The following is a 12,160-nucleotide window of genomic DNA, read 5'->3' as shown; positions in this document are numbered from 1 at the left end:
TACCTGGCTGTATCCCAATGGATACGCGCGACAAAAACGCCCCAAAGAAGCTCCTGTACGTCTTTGGGCATAGGGCGTTTTGTAGCGCGTTCATACGGCCTGTAATACGCTCAGGTGTGAACCATACCACATAGGAAATAATGGTATTTCGGTGTTTGAGGGTTTTACAGAGCGTAGGAACGCGCTACAAAACGCCCAGGTGTGAACCGGGCCTCACCATCCCTGACTGAGCCAAACCCTCCATTTGTGTCTTACCTGCTTCCCCTCCCAGACACTGCAGCTCACAGAAAGGGGGTTTCAGGATTCAGTGTTGTCAATCCAGAGAGCAGTGGGCAGGACTAGGTGTGGCCAGGTGAATGAGCAGTGACAATGCTGATAGCCATGCCCCCTGCAATATCTTCTCCTCTTGATGTAGTGCAAGCAGGTACCGCCTACATGGGAATGGCTCAACAATGGTAACAGCTGGGAGTCGCCTATTACAGAGCGGGAGCAGGGGTAATGGGGAGCCGTCTACCAAAAAGGGGCGGCAGTGGGGGAAGGGGCTGGGCGCTGTCCGGGCTCACGCAAGGTGTACAGAGTGTGGATCACTGCGTATAGAGCCAGCTCGTCCTCAGTAGGGCTGGTGTAGCTGCCTTTGCAGCCTTACGCTAGTGCCGATCCTGGGTTTCGGTGTTGCGCTCGGGGTGATTAGGGTGTACCCAGGCACACCAGGCACACTATGGGTACCAAGTTTTATTAGGATGCACCTAATGTTTAGTAATTTTGTTTAATTTCCAATTTGAGCAGGTTCATACTTAACTCCAGGTCTAAGAACGAGGGTTTGTGTTACCTATAGAGGGTTTTATGTAGATAGGTGCATTGTCTAAATATGTAATATGGCTGTATGGATGCTTTTGAGATATGCTGAAGGTGTTCATGGTGGACCCATATATAATCTACCTGTAACTTAGTCTTATGTGTAGCGTACAAACAAGTTTATTTGTGGTAGTAAAGGGTGATGGAGGGCTCAAAGATACATATTATCTCTGGTAGTTGAATCGGCACATCACAGCCATGCCACTAGTGAGGTATGTAACTAGGCATGCAGAGCCCCTACCATGGAAGCTGATTCCTATTCTGATTTGAATGTCTCTTCAAGTTTACATAAAGAAATATAGAAGGAAATGATAGCGTCTTTTAATTACACTGTAACACAGGGCTGGACAAATTCCAGGAGCCAGGTAGACAATGCACCTTTAACATTACAGCTGGCCCTGAACTTTTAAGGTTTTCTCTAGTTGTTGTCAATGGAGCTGCCTCCCAACTCACCTCCCCCCAAAAAACAAAAAAATTGCAGGCTTCTGGATTGGACAGGCTGGCTCCTGAATACCATATTAATTTGTCCACACCTGCTGTTACATAACATTTCCTATAAATATATGTCATGCAAATTATTTATGTATATTGATGAACTTACTCATTAGAAATCATCTTAATGTTCTCAGTAACAGATTTCCAGATTAGTGATTAGAAATGCACAGAATGTTTGTACGCTAAGTTTCTAATAACTGAATTATGGAGCATTGTAAATGACATATAAATGAAAGCAGAGCATGTGTATTAAAATGAGTCGGTGTTTCTAACAGATGATCTCCTGTTTTAGATGGAGAACAGTGTGTGTCAGGTTGTATTAAATTATCAGCCATATGCCAAGCTGACCTAGACATCATCATGAAAGGAACAGACGGTGAACAGTAAGAAGTGGTTTAAAAGGGCAAGTGCCCATATCATATGTCACAAAGCAGGTAAAACATATCTCATGTAGCTCACACTCTCCCCTACCTTTGTTTCCTATACTTTATACATAGGCTCTACATTCTATTGTTGGTAGAAAAATAAAAAGGTTACTAAAACATCAAAAACGTAATACAAAGTTACATACATAGATTGTAATACTGTTGTTTATGGATGATCACAATATCATTAAAGGGACATTAAAGGAAAAAGTGCCCCCCCCCCCCATGTTAGTGTAAGGACTTATCTTAAATGATGCCTCTTGATCCGATCATAATCTTCTTTACTGTAGTTTTCAGCTGTCCCTCCAGCGCTGGTGCCGGTCTCTGATCCAGCGCTGACTCCTCTGTGTTAGCTGGTACTTCCAGTCCCACGGAGTCTGTGCGATTGCCGCTGCCCCATAAACTTACCTTGTGCCTTTCCTCGTCTCCCGGCCGAAGATCTGAACTGCGCATGCGCACGCCCCAAGATCCTTTGCGGCCGTCCGAAACTCTTCAGTTGTTCGGACGGGAGCACGCGGCGAAGACACAGGTAAGTTTTAACCTGTCTGAAAAGGTTTTTTTCAACGTTTTTGCTAGGGATGTCCCGATACCGATGCTAGCATCGGAATCGGGCCCGATACAGGGCATTTTGACAAGTACAAGTACTTGTCAAAATGCCCTGTATCGGGCCCGATTCCGATGCTAGCATCGGAATCGGGCCCGATACAGGGCATTTTGACAAGTACAAGTACTTGTCAAAATGCCCTGTATCGGGCCCGATTCCGATGCTAGCATCGGAATCGGGCCCGATACAGGGCATTTTGACAAGTACAAGTACTTGTCAAAATGCCCTGTATCGGGCCCGATTCCGATGCTAGCATCGGAATCGGGCCCGATACAGGGCATTTTGACAAGTACAAGTACTTGTCAAAATGCCCTGTATCGGGCCCGATTCCGATGCTAGCATCGGAATCGGGCCCGATACAGGGCATTTTGACAAGTACAAGTACTTGTCAAAATGCCCTGTATCGGGCCCGATTCCGATGCTAGCATCGGAATCGGGCCCGATACAGGGCATTTTGACAAGTACAAGTACTTGTCAAAATGCCCTGTATCGGGCCCGATTCCGATGCTAGCATCGGAATCGGGCCCGATACAGGGCATTTTGACAAGTACAAGTACTTGTCAAAATGCCCTGTATCGGGCCCGATTCCGATGCTAGCATCGGAATCGGGCCCGATACAGGGCATTTTGACAAGTACAAGTACTTGTCAAAATGCCCTGTATCGGGCCCGATTCCGATGCTAGCATCGGAATCGGGCCCGATACAGGGCATTTTGACAAGTACAAGTACTTGTCAAAATGCCCTGTATCGGGCCCGATTCCGATGCTAGCATCGGAATCGGGCCCGATACAGGGCATTTTGACAAGTACAAGTACTTGTCAAAATGCCCTGTATCGGGCCCGATTCCGATGCTAGCATCGGAATCGGGCCCGATACAGGGCATTTTGACAAGTACAAGTACTTGTCAAAATGCCCTGTATCGGGCCCGATTCCGATGCTAGCATCGGAATCGGGCCCGATACAGGGCATTTTGACAAGTACAAGTACTTGTCAAAATGCCCTGTATCGGGCCCGATTCCGATGCTAGCATCGGAATCGGGCCCGATACAGGGCATTTTGACAAGTACAAGTACTTGTCAAAATGCCCTGTATCGGGCCCGATTCCGATGCTAGCATCGGAATCGGGCCCGATACAGGGCATTTTGACAAGTACAAGTACTTGTCAAAATGCCCTGTATCGGGCCCGATTCCGATGCTAGCATCGGAATCGGGCCCGATACAGGGCATTTTGACAAGTACAAGTACTTGTCAAAATGCCCTGTATCGGGCCCGATTCCGATGCTAGCATCGGAATCGGGCCCGATACAGGGCATTTTGACAAGTACAAGTACTTGTCAAAATGCCCTGTATCGGGCCCGATTCCGATGCTAGCATCGGGATCGGGACATCCCTAGTTTTTGCATCTACAGGTAAAACTCGAATAATTAGAATATCGTGCAAAGTTCATTTATTTCACTAATGCAACTTAAAAGGTGAAACTAATATATGAGATAGACTCATTACATGCAAAGCAAGATAATTCAAGCCGTGATTTGTCATCATTGTGATGATTATGGCTTACAGCTCATGAAAACCCCAAGAACCCCAAATCCACAACCTCAAAAAAGTAGATTATTACATGCAATCAATAAAACAAGGATTGTACATAGAACAATATCGGACCTCTGAAAAGTACAAGCATGCATATGTACTCTGTACTTGGTTTGGGCCCCTTTTGCAGCACTTACTGCAATTACTTTTGCACAATATTCTAATTATTCGAGTTTCACCTGTATATGCTCCTTGCTAGGGTTTAGGTTTCACTAAGGGTTTAATAACCCTTTAAGTTTCAGAGCAATCTGCTATGCTGTCTTTTCAGTTAAAGTGTATGTAAACCCAAGGTCTGTTTTTCAGTGTTTAATGCGTCACCATTTATAATTTTCTCAAGCAAATAGTTTTTTGTAAATTAGCTGCAAAGTATTTTGCCTTGAGATCCTGGCAGTAACATCACCTGCTGCCAACAGTGCTAAGCCACTGACTCACAATTAGCAGTAGCATTGTCAGCCATTAGGCTCTCTATCTGATATACCTGATAGGCAGCCCAACAGCCGACTGAAGGAGCTCACATGGAAGAGTGACAATGCTGTTGCTAAATGAGAGACAGTGGCTTAGTACAGTACTGTCGGTCTGGAACATTAACTGCTGTAACTGGCAGGATCTCCATCTAAGAAGCTTTGCAACAGATTCACAAACAACTTTTTGCTTAAAGTGACACTAAACTCAGGCATTAACCACTTGAAGTCTGTGGTGTTAAACCCCCTTCCCATCCAGGCCATTTTTCAGTATTCAGCGCTGCGGTACTTTGACTGACATTTATTCCGTCATGCAATGCTGTACTGAAATGAATTTTATACCATTTTGTGGGGACAGATAGAGCTTTCTTTTGGTGGTATTTAATCACCACTGGGGGTTTTAATTTTTTAATATATTAAGGAAAAATTACAGAAAATTGATTTTAAAAAACTGTTTCCCCTAATATTAAATTCTAAAACATTTATTACCCAATTTTTTGGTAAAATATAAAAGACGGGGTCACGTCAGGTAAAAAGACACCAAACATGTCAAGCCTTAAAATTGCGCACGCGCGTGAAACCTCAAATAACTACATTACCCAAAATTGGCCATAGGCGACGCTTTAAAAGCTTTTACCGCTCATCAGTTTAGTGTTATCAGTGATTGATGGCCCTAAAATGATTGCTCTCACTTCAATGTTCGCGGCGATATGTAACATGTGTAGCGCAATTGTCGTATATATATATATATATATATTTTTTTTTTATCACTTCTGCATTCACAGCCCGGAGGGAGATCAGCAAGGAGCTCCCTTCTCCTCCTGGCGCCCTCCCGACCCGGTCCCGGACCGCAGATGGGTCAGCGGATCCCGGGATTGAAGGTGAGGCTATATAGCCGCAGATCGGTTGTATGTGAAACCGTTAACGGCTGTAAAATCGAGCGGGTCTTTCCTGCCCGTGCGCAAGAAAGAAAATGCCGTCTGGAGACGGCAACCCGCTGATGCGAATCAGCCGTCCGTCCGTTTTTTTTCTACGGGCGGACGGCAACTGGTTAAACCATAGAAATCAATTTAAGTACCCTATTAACAAAAATGTAATTTATTTCAGCTGTAGATCCTCAAATCATCTCTGAATTCATGCTGACACCGTTCTTTGTTTCTGGAGGGTGACTACTTTTGTTCCCTGTGGTCCCTGTGTGTGTTGTAAAGTAACCACCGCTCCAAGCTCACTCCTGTGATGGACTTCAATCTCAGTACAAATGAGTAAGGCCTGGTTCACACCTGGGCGTTTTGTAGCGCGTTCCTACGCTCTGCAAAACGCTCAAACACCGAAATCCCATTATTATGAGCGTATTACAGGCCGTATGAATGGGCTACAAAACGCCCTGCGCCCCAAAGAATTACAGGAGCTTCTGTGTGGCGTATTTGCCGCGCGTATCCATTGGGATACAGCCAGGTAGCTCTCGGAAACGCGCGTTTGTCGCGCGGTTTTTTTTACCACAAAATCGCTGTAAAAACGCGGGACAAACACGCATATTCGATACGCCTAAACTAAACATGAGATTGTAGTCCATAACAGGAGAGAGCGTGGAGCGCAGACTACTTTACAACACATACAGGGACCATGGGGAACAAAAGTAGCCACCCTCCAGAAGGAAGGACAGTGTCAGCACCAATTCAGAGATGATTTGAGGATCTACAGCTGAGTGATACACAAATAAGATACATTTTTGTTAATAATTAGGGTACTTGAATTCATTTTTAAGATCTAACTCCTAAGTTTAGTGTCACTTTAAGTGATTTAAAGGAGAATTACGGGGTGAGTGAAAAACACTGATCCCCATAATTAATGCCGACCTGTGACAAAGAAGCTGTCACATGTTGGCTCTATTGATCAGGAAGTCATCAAACAGACACCACCGATCACTGACTTCCTGATCCTCTCCCTGCAGAGAGGGAGGACTGTCAGTCACCACTCCCTGCAGGTATTCCTCCTCCCCTCTCCGATCCTCCAGCGCTGCTTGGAGGAACAGATGGAAAGGTGGTGGGCACAGCTGGCTCTGCCTCTAGAGAGGCAGAGCCAGCTGTCAATCAGCCAGCTGGGTGGATCTCAACAGTATTGTCTGGATCTGTCCCAGCAACGGCGCTCTCAGCATATAGGGTGCAATACTTCGCTATATACTGAGTTTTGGGTCACCGAAGGACACAGTATATGTCTTCCCATGACCCTGAGGAGAACCATGGGCAAAAAAGGTTGGCCCATAGTTCTCTTTTAAGCAGCATTTGAAATAGCTTAAAAAACCTTTTGACCTCAATATCACTAGTAGTACATAGTTTAAAATGTTACATAAAAGCAACAAATTATTGGAGCTTCCTTTTTTCCCTGACCACTTATGCCCAGAAATATGTGCAGATTAAAGATTTAAAAAAATATTCCTTTAGGTTTCCAATTATATCCGCTGACTGTCAAAAATAAATCTTTTAGGTCTTAAATCCTAGCTCTAAAATCTATAATCGGTCATTAGAATGGTAGCTTATCCTCCAGGGAAAAGTAAATTATTTTCAGGAAATGTGACTAAAAAGAATTTTAACATATTTCAGGAAGATTACTGTGAACAAATTATTTGTTGAGATATATGTTTCGAGGTCAATGTTGTAATGCTGCCAGTAGCCCCCTTCTTTTTCACTGAACACGTCTATAGAAATATCACTTACAATAATTAAATAAGAAACATACATTGACATCAAATAGATGAATACAGAATGCTGCGGTTATTATGGCTAACAGTTACAGTACATAAAATGACTGTATGGGAACTATAAAATGTAACTACATCAGAGCCCTGCAGAATATCAAAAGCGGCTTTAGGAAAGTTTATATGAATCTAATCTAGTACAACACCGTTGAAAGCCAATAAAGGATCAGGGTGCCATGTACCTTTTCGGAGCTTGAAGTGAGGCCTGTCTTGCAACTCCGGTCCCAAAACCCCTGACTAATGGAACAGGAGAGTCAGGGCTCAGTGGGGCACAAGTGCCAGAAGACTGCAGGCTGAAGTGCTGGTCCTGATGACAACCTTCTGGGTGAAGACAATGCAGGAACAAGCTGTGGTCAGGGAGAACAGAAGATCAGAATGGTCAGGTCGAGCCGCTTCAGTATCAGGAAGCAAGGACGCATCTGGACGCAGGATCTCGGTAGTAGAAAGCTGACAATCACTCAGCACTTGGCGCATGCGCAGATGCTCATGCTGAGCTCCTGGCAAAGGCTTCTTGACTCAAGAATTTTTTTCTTCCCTGACATACTCAAAAAAGCAAACCTTGTGTATAACATTACAACAATTTCTATTAGTCTCACATTATTCGGAAGCAGTCACTAGCAGTTTAAACACAACATTTAACAGTCTCTTCTAGTGGGGAAGCATTCTCTTGCAACATGGCAATAGTGTCTGGTACAGTCATTCTCAATGGGGTTCCTCCAGAGGTTGCTAGGGCTTTCTTAGAGCTGTGGCTTATTGACCTCTCATTAATGGTGCTTGAATAGTTCCAGGCCCACTTGGCAAAGTCAGTAAGTAGCAGGACACTGGTTATTTTTTTAGCTGTCTGAAAGGGTGGCATTCTGACTACAACTGCAAGAGTTGCATTCTTCCTATTGATCACCAATGATCACCCATTTTCCCATTGTCAAAATGCCTTGTAAGGTGACAGCTCTCTTTGGTAATACAGTAAACTCCCAGTTACCCGGCACCCGCAGGGATCGGTAGGTGCCGGATAACTATAGTTTCTGGTTGCTTGAGAGTTATTAGTAACAGATATAGTAATAGAGTTAATCTCCCTAACAGGGAAAAGGACAGCATTAAAAACCTGACAGGTGTTCTAAACACTCTCCACTCTATCCCAAAACGTTTTGGCTTCAGTTGCAAGAGGCATAAGTTATGGCTGGATCCTTCGGCTCTTTAGTAAATAACCCCTCATGTGTTGCACATATTAAATATACTGCACTGTTTCTTCTCAACTCTTCTAACCAGTTATAACCCCAATTTAATCAATGTTTCCTATGTGGTAAACCGGATAAGCAGTTTAATGATGAACAACCTAAAGAATGTAATTTTCTAAAGACAGCAAATGTTCAATACCCTCTGACCTTGTTACAGTGTTTTGATGTGTATAGCCTAATCCTATTTTATATTCTTGCAGAGCAGCAAATGTAACGCTAAATTATCACACATGATATGGGAAGGTCTCACAGCAGCTTTTGCTGCCTGTAGCAACTATTACAATTCAGGCCTCTTTCTTTATCTTTCCTACTGACTGCCTTTCTTTCCTGGAGCAAATAGGTGCAGTGATTATAATTTGTTCTGCCTGGGAATACTAAAGACAAGCCCTCTTTGCAGTCTTTCAGCGATGTGACAAAATTTTCCTGCGTAATTTTAAGAAATTATTTTAAACAAATCTGGGAAGAACACTTGAGGCTGTCTTCCACCTGCTAGCTATCCATTCCTGCACAATAATAAGAAAGTGAATTACCATGACATTCTTTTGCTAAATTAATTTTTTAAATCTACATTGGTTTTAAAAAACAAGGTTCACCTGCCCTGGTAGAAAAGGGCTGCATTTATGTTTATCGCAGTTGGAAACTAGCATATAAGTGTGAAAAGTAGGCAGAAGTGATGGACGAACCTGCTTGGGTTCAATTTGTGGGTATATTTGGCGAACGTGCTGAAAAGTTCGCCATGTGCGTAGTTTAATTCAAACCCTATTGAAGTCAATAGGAGGTGAATTTTGAAAGTAAATTCTATCCATTTTCAAGACTAATAGGGAAGGGCTTGTCAAACAAAGGCCACAAGGAGCCGGACACTGTCCTGGGGGACATGTATCAATGCAAAAAAACATAAATACAGTTTAGTGCGAAGATAGTGACTTCGAGGGTGAAATGGGAAAAACTTCAATTCTTCAACTAACATGCTACAGGGATGGCTTTAGGCTATATGTGGTGTTAATTAGGGATGCACCGATATATCGGCCGCCGAAACATATAGTCTGAAAATGGCACTTTTGGCATTATGCCAAAAGTGCCATTTTCCTGCCAATACAGCGGCACATCCATTCTATCTCTCCTCCTCGCTGGACGCTGCTCTTTGTCCCAGCGGGGAGGAGAGAAACTGTCACAGGCGGCCGAACGCTGCGGGAGGAGAGTGCTGTGAGCGGCCAGCGTCTCTCCTCCCCACCCCGCTCAGCCTCCTGTCACAGATCGGAAGAGAGCAGTGATAGCGGAGACAGCTTGCAGTACTGTCACAGGAGGCTGAGCTCCACTTGCTCAGCCTCCTGTGACAGCGTGTCAGAAAGGAGAGCGAGTGCAAACACTCAGCGATCAGTGATCGTTGAGTGTTTGTACATAATTGAGGACATAGTATGTTGACTATATCCTCAATTATGAATGAATGGGAGTGATCTACATCACCTCCTGTTCATAGTTGTAGTTATAGTAAACACACTATGTTCTCAGGTTATGAATGAACAGGAGCACTCAATATTAGGTCTGGTAATGATTAAAAATTTTGTGTTCGATTAATCAAAAAATGTTTTAATCGATTAATTGATTAATTTCGATTAATTATAATGCACATACAGATCCAACTACATTGGCCTATACACATAAAGCACAGCAATGAAGTAATAAAATTAACTAGGATCACCCTAGTTCATTGTATGACTTCATTGCTGTGCTGTATGTGTATAGGCCAATGCCTTGGCTGGCGCTCGCGCAGAGTTTTTAAAAAAAAATAATCGATCAAAAAATTTTTAATCGATCAAAAAGATTAACGATTAATCGAGAAATTAATCGTTAATTTGCACAGCCCTACTCAATATAGAGGATTCCTGTTCATTCTTAACAGGGGCTGCAGATAAAGAGATTGAGGACTCTGTGTCCTCAATCTCTTTTTCTATTTTAAAAGGGAAATATCAGGGGTCTTTTTAGACCCCTAATATTTCCCCGAAGCCCCTAAAAGTAAAAGTAAAAAATAAAAATATTTAATAAAAAAATTAATAAATATTAATAAATATTTAAAAAATTAAAAGTTTATAAAAAATAAATAAAAATTAAATATTTACAAAAATTGAAAAAGTTAAAATAAAAAGCATTTTTGGTTTTGGCCTGACATTTATTTTAAATTTCAGTTTTGTTTCGGTCTTGAAATTTTCATTTCGGTGCACCTCTAGTGTTAATAGATATTTCTGATTATTGGGGACAACATCAGGGACACTGTATCAGGACATCACATAATTTGTATGGGTAATACATTTTTTAAATGTTACGTTGTTCCTTGGCTTACATAAAGCAGCAGCACCCCATCCGATTAAAGTCTTTTTTAGGTAGTTTTTGCTGCAACACATGATTTTTTTTTTATTTATTTTTTTTAATCTAGCGGTAATGTTTAGAATTGAGCGTTTGTCATAGACAGAACAGATCTAACAACTATCGGAAAGTTTACAGTTCAAAAGTCCTAACAATTGCCAAACATTGGCAAAACATGTACATAACTTGTACATAACTTGTGAACTTCTTTTAGTGCAGTACCGCATTGTATAGTCTAGTTTAATAAGATGTCAGCACAGTGCACAAAAACACTTCAAAACTACAAGCCCACTTTCCATAAAGGAGGAGTTGTTTTGAAATAAATATTACAGAGCTATATTTCAGAGACAATAGTTAGACATAGCAAGTTGGCTGGAAAATATCTAAGCAGCTTGATTGGCCAGTAGTGTAAGGAGGAGAGAAAAGGCAGATTTTTTTTTTAAATACCTCAAATAGGAATGACAGCAACTTATGTCAGAGACAAGAGGCAGAAATATTGCAGAGACATCACAGAGACACGCAATAAACTGGACTGCATTAGTGTACGGTAATGTGCTGCTAACATAGAGCAGCTTTGTATGTGTCACCAACAAGTTTATACTGCTGACCCCAAATAGAATAAAATGAAAAGACTATGAGGGGAATTTATCAAAACTGGAGCAGGCAGAATCTGGAGCTGTAGCCTATGGCAACCAATCAGCTTCTCTCTTCAGTTTGTTCAGTTACGCCCTGAAAATGAAAGAGAGAAGCTGATTGGTCGCTGTGCAACAACTGCTCCCGATTCTGTTTGCACCAGTTTTAATAAATTCCCCCCTATAAGTTTCAGTGCCGGAAATTCAGCACTTACGGTACAGTAGTAAGTGATTAATAGATTAATAAAACTAATAGTTTTACCTAACGTAGAAGCATCCACACATGGGACACCCATCATTAGCACACTTTTATACAAGTATTTCAATGGAAAATTTTAAACAACTTTTTTATTGGAGTTTAGCTTTAAATATAACAGAACAACAAATAACAACTAATTATTAAATATATCACAGCATATATAATATTCAATATTCAAATATATTTTTACTTTTCCACAAGGAGACTGATGTCACCTTAGTTCCCAGACTCAACAACAAAATGTTGTTTATCACGGTGTTTAATTAAAACCTGGCTTTGTTTCACCATGGCCACATACTCCCTGTGAATAAAGTACACTGGTGTGTATAAATCACACCCTTTTTTCACTACCTGCACACCCCTACTGGCTATAAACAGGTGCTGTCAATCAGCAGAGGAGGGACCTGCAGATTGGAGTCTTGCCACCAGCTTTCTACCACCGGCAGTTGAATGGAACAAAGGGTGGCAGGGTTGGGTGGGTTGCAGAG

At 42.3% G+C, this 12,160-nt stretch overlaps 1 protein-coding gene across 1 annotated transcript in view; it reads left to right on the top strand.

The window, feature by feature from the left end:
- The first annotated feature begins 1,737 nt into the window (after positions 1 to 1,737).
- Positions 1,738 to 12,160, top strand: part of LOC108791274 (ras GTPase-activating protein 4-like) — a 94,826-nt gene continuing 84,403 nt past the window's right edge. The window contains exon 1 of the mRNA XM_018561710.1: positions 1,738 to 1,784. Coding sequence (XP_018417212.1) covers positions 1,771 to 1,784 — 14 coding nt within the window. The 5' untranslated portion in view covers positions 1,738 to 1,770. The remainder of the gene's footprint in view (positions 1,785 to 12,160) is intronic.

Source organism: Nanorana parkeri, unplaced genomic scaffold, assembly GCF_000935625.1.
Source record: "Nanorana parkeri isolate BGI_ZX_2015 unplaced genomic scaffold, ASM93562v1 scaffold539, whole genome shotgun sequence".
NCBI classification, from domain to species: Eukaryota; Metazoa; Chordata; class Amphibia; order Anura; family Dicroglossidae; genus Nanorana; species Nanorana parkeri.
Note: the sequence above shows the minus strand (reverse complement) of the source record. Positions and strands in the feature narration are given on the sequence as shown.